The 21781-nt window shown below is 37.2% G+C and overlaps 1 protein-coding gene across 2 annotated transcripts in view; it reads left to right on the forward strand.

Moving 5' to 3' along the window:
- Positions 1-680: 680 nt before the first annotated feature.
- EPC1 (enhancer of polycomb homolog 1 (Drosophila)) overlaps positions 681-21781 on the forward strand; it is a 24122-nt gene continuing 3021 nt past the window's right edge. Inside the window, exons 1-11 of one of the 2 annotated variants that reach the window (XM_009895106.1) lie at positions 681-834; positions 2487-2632; positions 2718-2924; positions 3312-3460; positions 4833-5001; positions 6294-6470; positions 6575-6664; positions 6750-6898; positions 8182-8537; positions 21129-21247; positions 21329-21415. In XM_009895106.1, coding sequence (XP_009893408.1) covers positions 735-834; positions 2487-2632; positions 2718-2924; positions 3312-3460; positions 4833-5001; positions 6294-6470; positions 6575-6664; positions 6750-6898; positions 8182-8537; positions 21129-21247; positions 21329-21415 — 1749 coding nt within the window. In that variant the 5' untranslated portion in view covers positions 681-734. The remainder of the gene's footprint in view (positions 835-2486; positions 2633-2717; positions 2925-3311; positions 3461-4832; positions 5002-6293; positions 6471-6574; positions 6665-6749; positions 6899-8181; positions 8538-21128; positions 21248-21328; positions 21416-21781) is intronic. The other variant, XM_009895107.1, reaches the window with a different exon arrangement.

The following is a 21781-nucleotide window of genomic DNA, read 5'->3' on the forward strand; positions in this document are numbered from 1 at the left end:
ATAAATGTAATTTACTCTTAAGATTGAAAAACAGTTGCAGACTTCTAAAGGTTAATTATTCTCACCCTCATGGTTTATAGTTTAATAATAAACTTCATTTGGCAGATTAGGAAGGGGAAAAGGAGGATAATGGAAAGCATTGCAGTAAACAAGAAGAGAATGATTCCTAAAGACGAGTAAAAATAGATGCTTGTCTTAAATAAGAGATGATGGCGGCCTTCTTTCTGGTTTTCTGACATCACTGGCAATAAATGGCTGTAACAAATACAGAATAATACCAGAGTGAATATCTGTCTAAAGCTAGTTGTTATAATCTGTATGTCTAATCAATCTTAAGTGTGTCTCCAAAAATATGTAAAGATGGATTTATGTAGCTTGGTGTGCCAAGAATGGGCAACCTGACTCACTAAGTTTAGTTAACTGAAGTGTTGTGTGTGTTTGTGTCAGAGGGAGAGCTCCACCTACTGGAGAAACCTTCTGGTTTATGGAGTGCATTTTTGAGTCGTATGTGATATCGATTTCTTAGGTCTGGTCTCAGGGATTTGGAATGAGAACATTTGCAAATAATAAATATACTATAAAAAATATAAATAAAATACTTCATTCAACTTTAAAAAAGTCTGAGCTCTGAAAATATTTTCTCATATTTTTATCTTGACTTTTTTTGTTTATAGGAACATCATCTCCAACGGGCTATCTCAGCACAACAAGTATATGGAGAGAAGAGGGATAACATGGTTATACCAGTTCCAGAAGCAGAAAGTAATATTGCATACTATGAATCTATATATCCTGGAGAATTTAAAATGCCAAAGCAGCTGATTCACATACAGCGTAAGTGAACTCACCTGTTAATTGAGGTCTACACTGAGAACTTTATTTTGCTAGTAGTTCAAGGGATTACTCTTAAATGTCTATTGAGCTTGTATCAAGACTGACTTCTGAGAATTATTTTTTTCCAACACGTAAAGAAATACATACTTCTTAGTGAAGAGGTATATTTAGTTCTTGATCAAAAGGTACATAAATGTCATTTTTGAGTTTATGTCTATATGTTAATACTTTAAATCCAGCAGTCTCAAAGGCTTGTTTCTGCCCTCTATAACACTCAGTAGTTATAGGTTACTTAACCAGGATAAAACAACAGTAGAGTGGATTGGGAAGCCAAGCAGAAATGGCAGTAGTAGTAGTAGTATTTGCCTATGCCTGGATGGAAGTATTCTACATCTAAAAGCAGGTGTGTTTTGATATCACTGATGACTTGTAAATGTGTTGGCATTTTGTTTTTGTTGGAAGATAACATGAAGATAACATGTATTCTGTATGGATGTGACCCTTGACGTGAGCACCACATTACTTTAGATAACTTTTGAAAACATAAAAATTACAATCTGTTGCAGAATTCTGTTGCATGGTGTAATTAGTAGAATTTTAAAAGTAGTACGTATGCTATGTAAACAGATCTCGTGCCTAACTAACAGACTTCTGTCAGTCCAAGCTTCAGTGATGGCGTAAAGTATTAGAATCCTAGAGTAGTTTGGGTTGGAAGGGGCTTTTAAAGGTCATCTAGTCCAACATCCCCTGCAACGAGCAGGGACATCTTCCGCTAGATCAGGTAGATTAGAGCACGTTGCTCTACTTCTAAGTAAATGAAGAAACTAATACTAGCAGTCTTCCATGCTGATATTAAGGTTACATTTTTTCATTCGTTTTTTCCTTATCTAGTGGTCTAACAGCTGAAATAGTGATTTTCAGCTGCATTGTCTTCTACCTGTTTGTTTATTAAACGCAAGTGATGCTTTTCATAATGTGTTTCCAGATGTGTACTAGGGAAGAAATTAGTGTCCCTTACTAACTAGAACAACTTGAATGAGGCATGAGGACTAGGGAGATCTTCTTTTGAATGCAGAGTGCTGCATTTTCATAGGGTATTGTGGAAAATAGAACAAGTGTTTGTGTTCTGCAAAGCATTACTTGTATTTGAAGATCCCTTGCTACATAGGGTAGCTGGACTAGTTTAGTCTGACTCTTCTACATCACAAAAATAATTGATGAGAATGTGTGTAAGGTCATTGTAGTACTGTCTGCAATTGTAGAGGTACCTTTTAAAGTGTGTTTGGCCTGAACTGTAGATAATACAATACATAAAACCGCTGAATACTAGACAGCATTGAAAATTCTGACCAATTCAAAAATTTCTTACTGAAAGCAATGAGGTTGAAAGCCACTAGTTGGCTTGACCACTAGTAAGCTTTCATTGGTTAACAAAAGCATAGTCAAATAGATACCAACTTTTATTTCTGATTTTTAACAGTGTAATTTTTTCAAGAAAGAAACCTAATAACTACTAAGTAGTATTATTTCAACATTCAAACAAATAATTTTGGTTTTGTCTTCAGAAGAATCTGGTGTGTACTCCAGACACTGCTATTAGAACAAAACATTTCTGTAGTAAAACTAACTTCAACTTTCACTGTATCCTTTAGCTTTTAGTTTGGATGCTGAGCAGCCGGATTATGACTTGGATTCAGAAGATGAGATCTTTGTGAATAAGTTGAAGAAAAGAATGGACATCTCCCCTTTGCAATTTGAGGAGATGATAGACAGACTAGAAAAGGGCAGCGGTCAGCAGGTACAATGGTACTTTGAATAAAGAATTTGAAATACGCACTCTATACGTTGCTATATGAAAGTGACATGCTGGTTTTTACATTTAGCCAGTCAGCCTGCAAGAGGCCAAGCTGTTGCTGAAGGAAGATGATGAATTGATCAGAGAAGTGTATGAGTACTGGATTAAAAAGAGGAAAAACTGTCGAGGTCCCTCTCTTATCCCAGCAGTGAAACAAGAGAAGCGAGATGGTTCCAGCACAAATGACCCTTATGTTGCTTTTAGAAGACGGACAGAAAAGATGCAGACACGAAAAGTAAGTAGTTCAATACCTCCCTCTGCTTGCTTTCTGTTCATCCTCCCCCTCCCAAAAAGTAGCTTATGTGAAGAAACAATTCAGCTATGTTATATAAAACAATAAAAGTTGGGGTGTTCTTTTGTTTTAATTTGCAAGGGTAAAAACATGAAAGAAACTACTTCAGGACAGCTATTGAATGAAAGTTTGCATTCATTATTTTTTCACTAAATTTACTGCTAAACCTGCTTATAGTGTGGGTAAGCTGTAACTCGTTGATAACATGCACATGCTTCTCTTTGGTTTAGCATGTGACTTTGTTATGTATATGCACATAAAAATTTAGAACTTTATTCTGATTATTTAATTTAAATGACGTGGGGAAACATATATACTATGTATCTACAGAATCGAAAAAATGATGAAGCATCTTACGAGAAGATGCTTAAGCTACGTCGAGATCTGAGTCGTGCAGTAACCATCCTGGAGATGATAAAGAGGAGGGAAAAAAGCAAGAGAGAGTTGCTGCATTTAACACTGGAAATTATGGAAAAGAGGTAACTTTTATTGAGAATTTGCTGCAGAAAGCTTTAGAAACTACCTTGTATTCTGATTCCCACAAATACTTAAAACAGAGATTTTAAAAATAAGTATTTAGGCTCTTTCATGTTTACAGAATAGCATATTCTCACATATGGCTATGGAGAGCAAAATAAAACATTAGGAAGTTGCTTGTTATGGGTAAGTGACCCATCACGCCCATCTACATCATTTGAATACGTGTACATGTATTCAAATGTGTGTATATATATCCTTTGTATTATACAGGAGGAGAGAGCATAGTTTTGGGTAAATTCCTTTGGAAATCTGTGTTAAACTTAAATGCATAGATTAAGGAAATCCCAGCTAATATTAAGGCCATTTCCAATCACTACCATTCTTCTTTTTCTTCATAACTGCTGTTCTATTTTAGCAAAGATTGATCTAATACCCTCTTCAGGAAAACAAATAAGCATTTCATACAGTATAAAATGTTGTTCTGTGAGTGATCTCCAACTAGTGTTTCTTTTGACATCCTGTTTGTCAGCTGTGCTGAAGATCAAATGCTCTGCTCTGTCAACTGTCACTTCCCAATCAACTGAGATTCACATTTGCAATGTGGAGTTGTTCTTTAGGTTGACACTTAGAATTTAAATAGACTTGTCTACCTTAATCATCCATGTTTGAAAACAAGTGTTTTGAGTCAGTATTTTAAAGCTTTTTAAACTCACTTTTTAGTCTGACTTCTTAAGCACACAAGTTGCATGTCTCTAGCAGGACACTTTTTTTCAAGCACTGACCATTTCCAGTAGAAACAGAGAGGGGAGAAATCTCAAAGATTTTCTAGTAGCTTTTTCAAGAAAATAAGCTGTTTTGTAGAGGAAAAACTGTAATGCCCCCCTCACAACAGAAAGCCACTTCAACTCAGCACTTTCCAAAGGACTTGAAATGTAATATGTTTTGTGAATTTGCTTGTTGTGAGGATTCATGAATAAAACACACCCTCACTGTTTAAAACTTTTGGGATGATAAACGCATGTTTTGAAATGGTACCTGTCCATAAGTGAGGGAGGAGGGAAACCTCCTGTTCTTTCCTTCTAGTTTCTGTTTCTTTCCTTTACAGTATTATCTTTTGGAGATGTTTTACAGGCTTTACAGGGTAGTTATCCTTCTTATTTATTTGTCAGCGTTAGTCATCGCAATGAAGTTTCCATGTGATTAGTCCCCTTTTCTGGAATAACACCTTCTGTACTTCTTGCTGTTGTCCTGGATGTCCCTTTACCCCAAATTTGGAAGTATTAGAATGTGTTTTCTCTGTTGCACTTTTTTTTTTTTTACCAGGCGTACATTGTAAACATTCCAACAAATAAAAAATAATTCTGATTTCAGGTATAATTTGGGTGACTACAGTGGAGAGATCATGTCTGAGGTCATGGCACAGCGGCAGCCGATTAAACCTACCTATGCTATTCCCATCATTCCTGTGACTAACAGCAGTCCTTTTAAACACCAAGAAGCTATGGAACTGAAAGAATTTAAAGTTAAAGTGAGTAACAGAGTTATTAGTTCATGCTGTTACATATCCAAGATACAGCGTTTTGGATGGTAGGAGGGAGGAAGCTTTTGGAAAGTGGAAACAGAGTAGCAAAGCTGCAATTGGAATAAAATGCTTTGTTCTGTTGGAGTTAAGATGACAACATACAGACTACTGGCGGTCCTTAAGACAAATAAAGGAAGTCTAGACCAACTACAGACAAAAGGATGCATGCAATTATATTCTTATTCTGGGGGATACAACCATTTTTCTCTAATACTATCCATAAAATGAGGATATCCTGAACAAAACTATGTTTATTAACTAGATATTGGACAAAGATAGGATTAATGAGGTGAAATCCATATCTTGTTCTAAATTATGTAGTTATTTTAATCTGGAGGATTGTTTTTGTTTTGTTTCTAAATATGATCCAGTGGTATTCTCGGCATGCTGTATATCTTTGTCTGGTTTTGTATTTAAGTAAAGTATCAAATAATCTTATTTGACTTAGCTGACCAGTGCTTTTTTCCCTGCAGACTTTAATTTTGTGTCATACAAAGCATAACTACTGTGCCAACAACTGAGCATATTAAATAAGTCAGGTAACCCAGGAGAAATGCTGAGGTGCAATTTGAATTTTAAACAAAGATTTCTTATAACTGAAGAATGTCCAAAGGCTGTTCTGAATCTGACAGGGTGGCTTGAATCAGTGAATACTTCCACTGATAGTAACTGTAGTTGAGATTGCTGGAGTGTACTTACCTGTTAGTGATGTTGGGTCAATGCAGTGTCTCGCAACATGAAAGAAATAGGTTTCTTGGAAACAGGAAATGCACTTAAACTTGACTTTGCATAGTATGCTTAAATGTGTTTATTTTTTAGAGGATTTTCTGATATTCTAGGTATCTTTGAGAAGTCTAACTTCTATTTTTGCCTTTGAAGCACTGTTTGGTACTTAGGCATTTATGCAGTGTTAGGGAATTACTATTAATTTAAAATGTTAGAAAATAACAAAGGGGCCTCGTGGAGATAGTTGTATATACATATTGGTCCACTTCTCCGAAGTAGTACTGTTTCCTTAACCGCTAATGTTTTATCTAGAAAGGATTGAGCAAATGGTGCTTGATTCCGCCTTGTCTGTTAAACCTGTCAGTTACTGGAAATGAAATACAGATATTCATGAAATGACTGCATGTTTTGCTGTCAAAATGGAGTTCACTTTTTAGCTTGCTTACACAGGAGTTTTCTAAAACCCCTGTTTGAATCTAATTTGCTTGTGTGTGTAATTTTATGCTGCTTTTTTTTTCTTGCAGCAAGATAAACCTGATGTTATTAGACCCAAAAGAAAGTATGAGAAGAAGCCAAAAGTCTTACCTTCATCTGCTGCTGCTACTCCTCAACAGACAAGTCCTGCTGCACTGCCAGTCTTTAATGCTAAAGATTTGAATCAGTATGATTTTCCTAGCTCAGATGAAGAACCTCTCTCCCAGGTAGGACCTCTTGAGTTCTGTTCTGCTCTTGGGGAAAGAATAGAAGTAAAATTAATGAATTTACTAATATCTCTCTTCATACACTCCCCATCCCCTCTTTAAAGGTTTTGTCTGGTTCTTCGGAGGCTGAGGAAGAAAATGATCCCGATGGTCCTTTCGCCTTCCGTAGGAAAGCAGGCTGTCAGTACTATGCTGTAAGTAGAATTTCCTTATGTGTCTTAAGACAGAGCATCAGTGTAGGAAAATATCTTGTGTTTAATTGTTTAAAATTATTTTAAGCCTCATTTAGACCAACCTGGCAACTGGCCATGGAGTAGCCCTAAAGAGGGAAGATTAGGAGATGTGCGTTACCGATACTGCTTAACCACCCTCACTGTACCCCAGAGGTGTATTGGGTTTGCACGAAGACGGGTCGGCCGTGGTGGAAGGTAAGTGCTACATAATTGTTGCTGGTTTTTAAAAATCAGTAAGATGTAAAAAGTGAAGCTTAAAAAAACCAACTACCCTCAAAAATGGAGACGTTGGAGAGATTGACTTTTTGAATACTTCCATTCAGTACAAATTTCCTTAGCTGGTTACCATCTCCATTTTTATTTTGCGGTAGTAGAAGCTGCTTTAATACTGTTTCCTTAAATGTTTCTAGGGTTTTTTTATTGCTGGCACTCCCAAGTTCTGAAGTGAAAATACATGTATGTTTTCAGTTGTCATTGGTGGTTTGTATTTAAATGATTTGCATAGTTGTCTTCAAATATTAGTATTTAAAAATAGCAAAAATCACATTTTTCAGAAAATGCTTTTCTGAGTTTGGACCATATTTGCTGATTTGCTAGTGGTAGAGGAGAATTTTGGGAGGAATACTTAAAAGTGACAACTGTTACATTTCAAACACTGTAAAAAAAAAAAAAATAATCAAAGAATGAAGGACTTCAGGCCTTTTGCTTCGAAGCATCTTTATCAAAACCAATTTATATAGATTATATATAATATATATAAAAATAATAGCACTTACAGTGCTCTTTCTTAAATATCATGTGATATCTTTAAGAAAACAGTACGTTAGTATTAAATTTTTATTTTAAAAAACGTAATAATGTGATTTGGGTTTCAGATTAATGCTTAGCACCCCTTCCCATATTAGCAAGTTAGGTTGGCATATCAGCAAAATCAGAACGGAGCTGAAGGCTCTTCCTGGGATTTTGCAAGGGGATTTGGAAGTTAATGTGCAGCATCCCCACTGCATTGGGATGGTTGAGGGTATATTCAGTATATACGGGAGTAAGGCCTTTGAACAGAAGTGACTTTAGGGGAGGGCATTTGAATCTCTTTTTAGTTACTTAGGCGTTTTTATTTTATTCTATAGGGTTTTTTTCTTTGCATTGTGGAACTCTGTCTTCCAGCCTGATGATTTTAAAAAAAAAAATAAATATGTTTTTGCAGTCTTAAAATATATATATATATATATGATGAGGTACATCAGTTCTTCAAGCAGTAAAAGCTAGACTATACATGTGAAGAGAAACCTAAACATACTACTTACTGTGAAATAATACCTAGCCATGCATTATATCTGTTTGGGGAGGGTTGCTTGTTCTAGAACAGTTTTGTGTAGTATTTTCTATCCTTTTGTTGCCCCCAGGCACACATGGCAAACTCATGGTTTTCTTGGTATATTCTTGCCACTGTATAATTCTGCATTGTTTTCCTGTTTTAGGGTGCTACTAGACAGAGCGCATTCGGACTACGATAATGCATTTCATCAGCTGGATTTGGAAATGTTTTCCTCATCACAACAACACTCTTCAATCAGTCAATTTGCCAATACCTCAGAAACAAATACCTCGGACAAATCTTTCTCAAAAGACCTCAGTCAGATACTAGTCAATATCAAATCATGTAGATGGCGGCATTTTAGGCCTCGGACACCATCCCTACATGACAGTGACAATGATGAACTCTCCTGTAGGAAATTATACAGGGGTATAAATCGAACAGGCACAGCACAACCCGGGACCCAGACATGCAGTACCTCTATACAAAGTAAAAGTAGCAGTGGTTCAGCACATTTTGGTATGTTTATTTTGACAAACTTGCTTCTAGAAATTTTAAAATTGACTCAGAAAATCCAGAATATCATTAGGTCATCCATACTTTACGTTATGGTCTATTATGATGGTAGCAGCTCATCTTCACTGTTTCTTTTTATTTGCTGCATAGACTTTATTTGTATTTCTTGCTAGCAGTAGCGTACTGCATCTCAAATTTATGCAAGTGCTTCCTTGGTATGTAGTTATGATTTTAGAAATATGAAGGTTTAGAAACCAGTATTGTGTAGGGTTTAAGTTGACTGTGAAGATCTGGATTTTTAAAATTGAAAATGCGTTGATTGAAATGTTGATATAAATATTACATTCCAAATTTTTTCTAGTACAGAGTGTGGTGGTAGTGGGAAGTGTTTAGTTAAAATGTTTGCATTTAAAATACCAGCATGTTACAAATTCTTCTTTGAATTTACATGAAATTAAATGCCATTTCCTATCCAAAAAATACCCAGCCCACCCCACTGGTGCATTTGCTCATGCTTGGCAAAACTCTGGGACTAATCACCTCTACATCTCGTCCGCAAGTGGCAGAATACATCTTATAGAACCCAAATTACAGAATTGAGGACCTGACTCTTAAGAAAACTTGATGTGGTGTTAATTGTTTTTTAATTGGAATACTATTGGGTAGCATCACTCTTTATATTGGGTTCTTCACACTGGAAGACTGGGTATTTACATAGTTAGAATGTAACTTAAATAAATCTTGAATTTTGATCAGTCAGATTAAATGTCATCTTTATAGAAAGTAAAGTGAAGTAGGTTTTTTACAAAGAAATAACTTTAAAAGTTCAGCACCATTTTGTACAAAGTCTGTAGAATCGTGTTTTCTTTGCCATTTTGAATTATGGCTCTGGAAATAAATTAGAAAACCTGGATAATGTAGGAGTGGGGTGGGGAGAGATACCTAATAACTCCCCAGATTGTGGGATGTTTTGGAGATTTTCCTCAAGCCAACAGTGTTAGCCTGGTATCAGATGGCTTTAATCCTCCTGTTTTCCATTACATTTTGTACCTTTCCTCCCTGCCCCACCTGGTGCTTTCATCCTGAAAAGTCTTCCTCCTTGTATTTTTAGACCTGGTGGGCAGCTTTGTTCTGCTGCTTTATTTTGTGCTTCCTCTTCATGCTGTCTTAGAGTGGTCCTTGTCCCCATCCCCCATTCTTTCCTCTCTTATCACCCTTCTTGCTGGAAATGTATTAGGGCTAAAACTGATGGTTCTTTTGGTTTGTGATCTAAGTACAACTTTCGGTGTTCAAGTTCTGCCCCTCCAATGTTTCAAATCAGTAAACCAAGTCCAGAACTGAATGAGAGCATGTCTAGTGGCCAGTCTGAACTGTGATAAAATGGTAGTCAGGTTACTAGCACGAAAACAAAACTAATGTGTGATGAATAGATTTATAAATACTCTTATAGAATATTAATGGGCAATACATTACATCTGAAAGTCACGTAGATGTGAAAAAACGGCTGATTGAGTTTAAAGCATCTGTCTTGGTGTGTGTATTTAAATAAACACACACATACCCTCTAGAATCTATCTTCCTTAAATAAATGATTAAGATATTTATCTACATCATTTAGGAATGAATGCAATTGTTACTTATGGTGATGAGTTGTGTACAAGGTTTTAATTGTGTGGTTGTGTTTTGAAGCCTATGGGAAAGTAATATGTATGTATAATAAGTACCTAGCATATTACAGTAATTTGTACTTGGAATTCTGTGCAGGTGGTTTATCATCTGCATAAAATATTTAAGCTAGTATTCCAAGCTTTTCCACATTTAAAGGTTGTGGAGTTTTTATTCGGGTTTGCCACAGGAATGAAATACTCAATGAAAAAAATATAACTGTCTAAATTCATTGATATGCTTTAAATTAGTTACCACAGTCTTCGGGTAGTCACTTGTTATTGATATAACCAGGTAGCTTATACCAGAACAGTTATTTATGATCTTAATTGGGATTCTTGTAGCATTGGAGGTGTATGTGAGTTTGTGTATATGTGGCATAACGATAATTGTCCGTTTAGGTGTAGGTGTTTTGAAAGGAGCATACAGTCTAGTTCATCTTGGTGCCATTCTGCTTTCTAGTGTTTTTTCAGTTTTTTGAAGGATTCTTTAAGATACATTGTCTACACAGGTTACAGGTGTGTTTGTATGTCTCATACATATGAGATTAACTTCTTCAAAGGTGCCTGTCAGTTGGGGCTGCAGCTGCCGATTTGTATCTTCTTACTTTCTGTAGCAAATACTGTAAAGAACATCAGGTATCTAACATCTGTACTAAAGTTTTTCTAATAGTCACTACTGCAGATTTACAACCCTGTAGAGTGTCCCTGTTCCTTTTTCTTAGCTATCTTTAAAGGTGGGAGTTTGTTGTGGGTATGGATTTTTTTAGGTTTGTGTCTCTTTGCCTTTTAGGGTTTTTGAAGTGTCAGTAGGTCCTTTTACCAGAAAACTTCATAGAATCATAGAATGGTTTAGGTTGGAAGGGACCTTAAAGATCATCTAGTTCCACCCCCCCTGCCATGGGCAGGGACACCTCCCACTAGACCAGGTTGCTCAAAGCCCCATCCAACCTGGCCTTGAACATTTCCAGGGATGGGGCCTCCACAACTTCTCTGGGCAACCTGTGCCAGTGCCTCACCACCCTCAAAGTGAAACATTTCTTCCTAATGTCTAATCTAAATCTGCCCTCTTCCAGCTTGAGGCCATTCCCCCTCATCCTATCGCTACATGCCCTTGTAAAAAGTCCTTCCCCAGCTCTCCTGTAGGCCCCCTTTAGGTAGTGGAGGGCTGTTACAAGGTGTCCCCAGAGCCTTCTTTTCTCCAGGCTGAACAGCCCCAACTCTCTCAGCCTCTCCTCATAGGAGAGGTGCCCCATCCCTTTCATCTCTGTGGCCCTCCTCTGGACCTGCTCCCACAGGTCCATGTCTTTCCTGTGCTGAGGGCTCCAGAGTTGGATGCAGTACTCCAGGTGGGGTCTCACCAGAGCAGAGGGGAAGAATCACCTCCCTTGACCTGCTGGCCAAACAGGTGATAAGTTTCGTCTATTTCCATGTTGAAGAAGTTTAGAGAAGCCTTGAGCTTTTTCTACCTTGAGTGGTCCAGACAACGTGCTGCTGACATGGAAAAATTGCTGTGGAAAATATTGCTTTTCAAGTCTGTTATATGTGGCCAACACAGGCATGAAGCTGAGATGGTATTTCAGGTCTTCTGTTAATCAGAGGACATGTTATAAAAGCTGTTCTGTGACATACCATTCTTGGGCTACAGGAAGCATTGTTTTTCATCCTGAAGATCAGTGAGAGGTTTCCCCAAAAAGCCAGGCATTTTATAAACATTTTGAAGTGCTGTTGACACTGAAGAAATGCAAGTTATTCTGGCCCTGGCTTTCAGAGTGTTCAGCATAAAAGATCTGTGGAAGATAAAGCTGTTGCATTGAGATTGTATCTAAACTGAGAAGGGATGTCTTAAAAAAAAAAAAAATCCCTTACAAGTTACTTGAAAACGGCTTGTACTGGACTTGTCATGTGCTGAAGGATAGACTTTAGCAACAGGATCATGTGGCTAAGAAAAGTAGCATCTCTTTTGAAGAAGGTGGTTCCTTTTCATGTTACTAAAGAGTTATGAAAAAGCATCCTTTGCCCTCTTGCAAAAAGAGCTGATTCAAGGATCTTCAGTCATATGGTATGTAGAACACCACTAAAAAGCAGACAAGAGCGTAAAAGCCTGATTCTTGTGGAGGAATAACTTGTTCAGTAGGGAAGCTATTCACTGGACAAAATGCAACAAAATTATTTCAGAAAAGGAGCCTGTATTGCTTGACAATCTCATCAAGTTTCTGAATCATGATCTTCAGAGATGGAGCTTGTGTCTTAAGTCTGCAGTGTACAGTAGGCATGAATATTCATCTGTAGTATTTGTGTCCCAGGAATTTAGTCTTCCCTGTTAGATTGAGTGATCTAGTTCTGCCAGACAAATGGTAGTCTTCGAGCTGCATCACGTTATAGAGAGACTGTGCTTTCTGCTGGAGACATGCTGTTAAATATGTTACATTCATATTTTTGGATGCTTGCATCTAGTAATCAAAAGCTTGAGACATTTAAAACTGCACAGCGTGTATAATTCTGTTGCAGCCTTGTGTTCAGGAGACAGACCGGAGATACCAATCACTAGTGAAAGATTTACACACTAGTTCCCAGGCTCCGCAAGTAAGACCAGGTGACCATTCTACATTCTATTCTTTTCTGCCTTCTTCATCCAGAAGCTGGGTAACTTTGAAAAATCTACAGGCTGTCAAGACTAAAGAGGGTAGCAGTCAACTAGAGTCTACTCACTAAATTTGTAATTCTTTCTTTGAGAAGAAGCTTAACAATTCTAGCAGAAGGCTTACTGAAAATTCTTGAGTTACGGTGTTTGGGATTGTATATCACAGAATCATAGAATGGTTTAGGTTGGAAGGGACCTTAGAGATCATCTAGTTCCAACCCCCCTGCCATAGGCATGGACACCTCCCACTAGACAAGGTTGCTCAAAGCCCCATCCAGCCTGGCCTTGAACATTTCCAGGGATGGGGCCTCCACAACTTCACTGGGCAACCTGTTCCAGTGCCTCACCACCTTCACAGTAAAAATTTATTTCCTAATGCCTATCCTAAATCTACCCTCTTCCAGTTTGAAGCCATTCCCCCTCATCCTATCACTGTATGCCCTTGTATCGTATATGAAAAATATGTGTATAAAATACTGCAGGCATCCAAAATATATCCAGAATATAGTTAAAGAATCCAGAGTAGCTTACCTTGCATTTTCTTGCAAACTAGAGATTTAGATGATGTGCTGCAAGTTGTGCTTTTCTGTTCAGTAATTTTTTCTGTGAGAATTCCATAGAAAGAAGGTTTTTTCCAGTAAACCTGAATGGGTTTTTTTGCATCTCTTAATCTTGCTTAAAAGCAAGTTTGCACACTTGAGGGTCTAGCAGGGTGGTGAGCTATGCTTCCATTTCCCAAACCTGTGTTTAGTATTTCCATTGCCAAATTTGTAATGCTGGCTGATGGATCTATACTATTTTTTTCATGTTCTCATTAAGGATACCTGACACCTGTCTTCAGGCATCCCTTTCTTTGAAAGAAGTAGGAGGAAGCTCCTCAGTCCTTGTGGCAGTTCCTCACACCAGAGGAGAAGGACTTGTCCTACCTTTCCATTGCTTTCATGCCGTTATTGGCTGTCTTTAGATCTTTTTATTTAACCCTTGTATCTATAACAGTCTCAACACTGCTGCCTGTCTTACTGTTTTCCCTTTTCTAAATGCTTATTTTCCCATTGCAGGATAAACTTGGTCATGAAAAATACTGACATTTATAATGACCATTTTCAGTTATTATTGGAACTTAATAGTCTTGGCCCATGTGTGGATGAGATGTTGAGAACTTAGTTGAAGAAGCAATGGCCTTGGGAGTAACAGATGTTTACAGCCCACCCTAGACTTTGTTGAAGGAGGAAATCTTAAACGGAAAAGCCTCTTCAGTCTGGGAAATGTGACTGGGGAAGAGTCAACACTTACTAAAACATCGGAGCACTTCTGGAGACTTTAAGACTTTGTCGTTATACTAGACTTTGAGACTTTGTAGTTGTGCTAGATTTTCTCATTCTGCTTCAACCCAGTTGGAGTAATACTTTGCTCCAAAGCGCTGGGTCTTTGGGCGTATGTAAACTGTTACACTTCGTCTGCATCCCATGCAGGGATGGTCACGTTTATAACTGCAGAGTAAACTCTGTGTACCCCAACTGGCCTGTGACGTTTCCGTGTAAACTCGTATTAAGAATTGGGCAGACAAATATAAATGCAGAGCAAGCGTTTCTAGCTTTCACTCAATGGCTAGTAAAAATCCTCATTAATTATTTTCTGTATGTTTTTCTTCCACTACCGAGTAGGGAGTGCATATGTAGATCTTATACCTAGTTTATAATTTCTAAGTCTAGAGTTCTGCTGTTAGGAATTTCACACTTAAGTTCTGTTGGGCTGAAATATAAGGCTGTTGTAGTAATAATCAAGGGCATAATGATTCATGTTCTCATAGTGTCTAATAATGCCATGTTTAAGTAAAATCAATCTTGAACTTCTTTTCAGAAAGTGAAACATCTTTGGGCCTGGTGCATCAAATACTAAATCACACTGATGGCTCTAAGTCTCTCCAATCTTCCGAATTCACTGGTGAGAACTTGCTATACAGTAGAAAATCTTTAACCAGGCGATGTAAGACAGATAACATCTCTTATAAGATAGAGATAAAAAATGTGATGTTCTGGATTACTTATTATTGTGAATGATGTTTGCTTTGCATGCACTTTGGCATTCGTAACCACTAATGGGATGTGATGCTCTCATGTATTTCCCCTTAAGAAAACATTGTAACATGATATATCATCTTTGCATACACTTTAGCATTCTGTAGTTTATGGGATTTCTCAATTGGAAGCTTTAGTTACGTGATCTTTCTTCTGTTAGCAGTTGGAAACTGCCTTTTTAATGGCCATCACCTCAGCTGGAAGGATCAGGGAATCCAGTACTCTGAATGGATTTTTAGAGAGGTTCTTTGAACTCAATCTTAATGTGTCAGTTTTCCTACTGAAATAATATTTCTGCTCATGAGAACAGACACTTAACTTGGTGTTACGAAGCAACTGCTTTTTTAAGTTACTCTCATTTAAATATGTCATTCTTTAGATGTTTAGCAGGACTGAAGCATTTGTTGAAAGGTTTAAATAAGCTGTTTGAGTCTCTCACTATTAAAAATTTTTTAAACTTGTATTTAAAAAAAATGCTTGCCTGGGTGGATCATCATGTTTACTCCACAAAGCTTGCTCAGCTTCCCTGGCAAATCTAGTGAGCATCTTCTATTCAGGAAATCAAAAGGAATGCTCGTAAGAGGGACTGGGAGTTTACATGTGCATCTTCTGCTTTCCAGGATATGCTTCCTGGTTTTTAGGAAGCTGGTTCTAGTGGTCATTTTTTTTGTAAGTCTGTATTTTCCTACTTCAGGGAAGCAGAGTAACAACTAGCAAGTCACCTCACAGTAAAACTTGCAGCAGTAGTCAGGAGGGGAGACCCTCAGTAGTCAGGTACAAAGACCAATCTGTTCATGCAGGTTCCACAGTTGGCCACCCATCTCGCTGGTTTCAGCCACTTTTGGGACGGACTTGCATTTTCAGAGATCCTAAATGTAAGCTACAGCAGTGTAAAGCCAGTACATGTTAAATGCTGTGGTAAAACTAGGTAGCACTGTAAAAACAGTTTCATATTGCAGTATAAAACTGCTGAGAACTATGGATCTTTGAGAAGTCCATTGGCAGCATCCCTGTTACTCTGTGCTCCAGAAAACACCTGTTGAGTGTTGAAATCCTACAGAATTTGGCAGATGTGTAAACAGAATCATCCAAGTGAAAGATATTATTCAGTGGCTTAATTTGAGGAAAAAAAAAGACGTGATTATCTCAAAGATTACAAACATCTTGCTTATAGTCATTTAAATGATTGTAGGAAACCGTAGTGTAGTGTGTTGTTAAAAAAAATTGAGTTACTGCACAAGATTTGTCGCTGTTGCTAAGGAGATACTAAGCAGTCATTTATCCTGTCAGCCTCAGTAATGAACAATGTTTCTTTTCTTGTATTCATAACTGCAAACTCCTGAAGCTTTTTCTTACCTTCATTCCTTTTTGCAGTCTGTAAGCCAGAAAACACTTCTCTTATTCGCTGCCAAAGTATAGCACTAATGCAGTTGCAGAATAGGTGTGTGCATTGTCTCAAGCTGTTAAATGAAGAGCATAATAGCATAATATGATGTACTGATGTAAAATCCTGAAGGTTGTCTCAACTGAAATGTTATAACTTGATTTGGAATCCTACCAGAAACAATTCAGAAGCAGGCAGTTCTAGTTGTTCCAGTTCAAAACAGTACACTGCAAACAAGCAAGTAAGAAGCATTTACATAGCATAGTCTCTCAGTAAAACTTGAGCTGCCAGTCTTCTGACAACCATCTTGAGATGTGGATAACTCCAGGTGGGGTTGTGCCTTAAAGGCTCCCATTGTTTAAGGCTAGAAGGATTTGGGTTAGGTTAACTTCAGGAGTCGGGTGACTTGCATAAATTACTGAGTGTGTCTCGGAAAGTATGTAGAAGTTTTGGGGGAAGGTACAGTTGTTAGCTGTGAAAGACAGCTGAGATATTCTGAAAGGATAATGTTTTTATTTGTAGTGTATTCGTAGTGGTGGTTGAGATACTCCCACCACCACCCCTCACTGCATTCTGAAGTGAATGAAACTGAATGTTTTCTCACTGTTGTATTCAGTAAATTCTGTAGTATTAAGTAGTCATTACTCTGTGGTGGAACCATGACCACTGTCACCCTAGCGTGCTGTTTGAGAAGAGTCTGAACACTGCACTCCTGTCTAGGGCTGCTGAAGCAAGAATCTTTTAAAATCTCATGTGTTGTCTTTAACCACTGAATGTTGTTTTGTCCCTTTTTTTTAACTTGAAGCTGCTGTACAGTTGTCTGTTGCTTTACTGATTTTTTTTTTTTTTTAAAGCTTTGAAGGTCTCCAGTAATATCAGAAATGTGTAACTTTGTGTAGCAATACTCTTCTAAGTTAACCAGAAATTTGGTTGCTGATTTAAGTGTACAGAAAAGGTCTGGGCTTGCTTCTTGGCTGCTGTTTTTTCTCCAGGCAGATAAAGACCAGTATATGACACAAAAGAAAATTACTTTCATTTTTGCTACTTCTACACTTACCATTTTTCTTTGACACAGAGGAAAGATTTTCAGCTGTGCCCTTTCTCTTCTTTAGAATAAAAATGAGAAGAGGTAATAAAAGTTCTGGAAGAAAGTTCTTAGGGACAGTGTTACTGTTTTCCTAGAGAAAGTGATGTTAACAAGATATTAAATTTGGTACCTGTGCAATTGCAGCTATGCTAGCTTTGTAGGCAAGAAAAAAAAATACTCTGCAAGCCATATAATTAGCCCATTAATAGCGGCTACATTTTTATGGTCTGCAATGCATTCTACTTGAATTGCTTTTTTGAAAAAGACAGCTGAACTTAGGCTAGTTCTTTGAGAAGTTCAGGACTGTGCCTGCAGATGTGGAGGCACGACAGTCAGTACACCCGTGATCTCGCTGTGCTGACCATATGTGTGGTTTCCCCAGAAAGCCTCCCCCAATTCCAGTCACGGTTGCGTGCCACAGAAAATGAATATGTAAGGTTAAATAGGTGGAAGTACTTTCAAGTAAAGTACGTGCAAATGGTAGTTTGCAGAAGCAACTTGCATCTCTCAATCAATAGGCTTATTCTTTCAATTGAAGTGTAATATAGACTGTACTCTTGAGAGCAGGAGGGGAAGAAACCTACCGACAGTGTTAGTGAGCAACATACATGATAGCTTTTAACAGAAGAGGAGTAAATTGTATGCTGTCCCAGTTTGCAGGTCTTCAAAAGAAATCATGCTTAATTTTGGTTTGGGTAGTTCTTGGATAGTAGTAATGTTTTCAATAAAACCTTCAATGCTTTAGCTTAGAGAGGGAAGAGCTAGCTTATGTCATTGTGGTCTATAACCTCTTCTGGTACATGAGCATGTCTGGATATGCTGCAGAATGGAAAAGGAGTATCAATCAAATTATTTTAGGAGGCTGTGGCTTGCAGCAGTCCTTCATGGGCAGTGTTGTGTTTCTAAACTGGATGCAAGTGATTAATTCAGAATCTCACTGTAAATCTCTTATAGTGTTATAAATAGTATTTTGAAATTTCTAGTAGGCTTTTATCTTTAATAAGGGAAGCAGCAAAATGTTGCTGAATGTTTTAACCTAAATTGAAAAACCTGAAATCTTGAGTGTATTTTCAGATACGACAGGTAAATAGCCATTTCCATTGCATTTTTGAGGCGTTATTTGTGTGTTTGGATATTTGAGCAGAAGTAAGAGAAGCGGTTTGAACATAGATGAGGGTGGTGGTCATAGTGGGGTTGTTCTGCCACTTGTTTACTTTTGATAGCTGTATAACTTTCCATAGTGGTGGGAAACTTACAGCTGTAAGGGGCACAGACTACTTAAAAAGAAATATATTGATGCGCAATTTGAAAAATGTAGTTCTTCTAAATATTGTTTCCAGAAAGAAGAGGGAGCACTTAAAGACTGTCCTAACTGATGGCTATCCTAAACAAACACAGCTTGTCTCAGTAAACTGTTTACTGTTTTTTCAAAAGAAAACAATATTTTGGAGTTGGTTAAACCAACATAGGTGACTGTACTTACTACAACTCTATTTCATAGCTAAAATCTAAAATGTACTTAAGGCTTGAAAACCAAAATTATTAATTAATTTTGCTTACTCAAATGGATGAAAGTCAGAGGGTTATGATGGTGGAAATCTTAATTTAGTCAAAGATGGTGGTATAACACATCCTTTTTTGCCCATTTTCCTCGTTGTCAGTCTGCAAGTTGTCTTTATTTACATCACTTATGCAACCTATTCCTAGGCATACATTACAGTGTCATACTGTAGAATAAAATACTTTGCTAATACACAGAACCTTCAATATCATTGGCACTATGTTGGCTAAACCATACTGATTGTAAGTTTTAAGCTTTTAAAAAAACGCTTAGTTAAGTCACTACTAACTAATCAATATCAATGAAATATCTGTTGGTACCAGAACAGTACCTCCATTTTTCTCCCTCTGCTGCTGCTACTCAGCTTTCTACTTGCTAATCTTTGTGTGCTAAAGCTTTCTTGTTCCGATTTCTGTGTTTGGTGACAGTTTAAAAAACATCTAAAGGGCTTTTGGTTTATATATAAAGTAGAATTAAAATGTAAACAGCCAACTCTTGAATATTTGGTTTATGAATTCTAGTTTGGATTTTTTTAGTAAGGGCATTTATGAATGGTGTTACAACCAAGCTGTTTCCCCTAGGACTAGCTTTAAAACCTCAAAGAAATTAAGCAAGTTGAAGTGAGATTTAACTCTAAGAGTATTGGGAATTAATTTGTCACTTACGGCAATATGAACAAGTGCTACCTCCCTACTTGCTGAAGAATGTTACGTTAAAAAAAATATTAGTAACTTGAATGTAACAGCTGAATAAAAATTTATTACTTCAGGTGCTCAGATAGCCAAGTGCTATCATTTAGTGCTATTTCCAGTACATAATAGAAAAATTTGGAACAATGTTTTACCAAAAAAAAAAAAAAAATCACAAATACACTGGAAAAGTGCATGCTCAGCTGTGTTTCCTCTGTTTGTTTCTAAATGCTAATTCTTATTTCGGTTAGCCATTTGTATTAACTTGTTATTCAAGTTTATATGTAAGGTACAATTGCTCTTCAGAATCCCATTGTATCCAGAAGCAAGAGATTATCATAGTTTTGATAGAAACATATTTTCTTCAGGCAAGCAAGCCTGAAGAAGTAGATTAAAAAAGAAATAAATTAAAAAATTGCAATCTGTGAACAGGATTCAAGTGTGGGAGTAATTTGTTGCCGAACAGTAGTGAGCTTTCCCCAAAGTGCGACTTCCACTGCATTTTAGAAGTGTGAATACTATTTACAGCACTTACTTAGGAGCATCTGTGCAATCTGAAGGTAAAATTGGACAAAAAATCTGAAAGGTGTATCCTAGACTGAATTTGCAAGGAGTTTCACATTCCAGCCTTAATTCAGTTTTAATTTGAAAACTGAGACTTTCTTTCATTTTGGAAATTAAAAAAAAATCCTAATATTTTATGAAGTTAATCAATGAATTAATGACTCCCCACCCCTGCACCATTGAGCATCCTTTTGTACAAATAACACTGTTTTAATGAATTTTATACTTGTGAGCTGGCTGGATAAAATTCTCCTTGACTTGTGATGCACTGGCTACTGGGTCACCTTTCAAAGATTTTAGAGAGGAGGATGTAGTTCTGTCAAACTCTATATTGATGGAGTTGCTTGTATATGTGTGATTAAAACCAACAAAAATACTGTACTATGATAGCCTGCACAGTTGTAAGCATGCCCAGTTTAATGTTTTCAACTAAACTTAACCATTGATCTTAATTGTAGATGCTCGCTACCTTCCATATGCTATCTGTGAGGGCTGAAAGCATGCATTTCCCATGTTTTGCATATAACCTACTTTACTAATAATACAGATACTGTAGTTTCACAAAGTGAAAACAGTGATGCCATTTCTACCTGTAATTTCTTTTTGATCTGTTATTAGAGAGTTTGGGGTGGGTTTGATTGTGTTTTGGTTCCCTCATCCCCTCCCTTTTCGGTACCTTGAGCAAAATGCAGCAAAGCAATTAAAGCCTATATGCTAAAAAGCAGCTTAAAGTGGGAAGGCTAAATTTGAACAAAAATTTCTAGGAGGATGCTAGCCTTTTTGCCATAAAGGTGCATTAAGGCTGTTAGGAACTTGCTGTGGTGTATTATTATTATTTTTTTAGGATTATAAAATAGATGTGTTTATATACACAACACCTACATATTTTGATATAGTATTTTCTCGTTTTATATTTTGTTCAGCATTTACAGCCGAACAATACCAGCAACATCAACAGCAACTGGCACTAATGCAGAAACAGCAGCTTGCACAAATTCATCAACAGCAAGCAAATAGTAATTCCTCTGCCAACACATCACAGGTGAGGGATTTGTCTGTGCTATGATTTATCCCTCATTGTTTCCCACCAGGGTTCATCTCTAATTGTCAACTGTTGCCATAGAACCTTGAAACTAACCAACAGGAAAGTGGCTTTCGCCTGAATCTACATCATAGCCATTCTGTAAAGTGTTTAGAAGGGACACTGCAGGTGAGTGTGGCAGGCATTGCCTCTGCTCCCTCTTAACAAAAAAAAGATGGGTCAGTCAATTAATGAAATTTGCAAAGCCTTAGAAATATGAATTGCAGAGATCTCCAGCCATGTCATTATCCTCTTGATAGTGGGGGATTTTTAGAGCAGGATTTTTAGTTAATAACTAAAGCTAACTCTGAAATACGTCCTTTTTACAGCTGTGAAAGTGTCTAATATTCATAAATGTGTAGCGATTACAGTGGTGAAGGACACGTAAAAAGGTTCAGAAGTTGTTGCGGTCTGAACCTCTGAGTCCGTGAATTGGGTTTGGAATTTCATGAAAACAAGTTGACCTGTGAAACAACGTTCCATAGAACTTTGGAA

The sequence above is a fragment of the Charadrius vociferus genome, unplaced genomic scaffold, assembly GCF_000708025.1.
Source record: "Charadrius vociferus isolate BGI_N301 unplaced genomic scaffold, ASM70802v2 scaffold61, whole genome shotgun sequence".
NCBI classification, from domain to species: Eukaryota; Metazoa; Chordata; class Aves; order Charadriiformes; family Charadriidae; genus Charadrius; species Charadrius vociferus.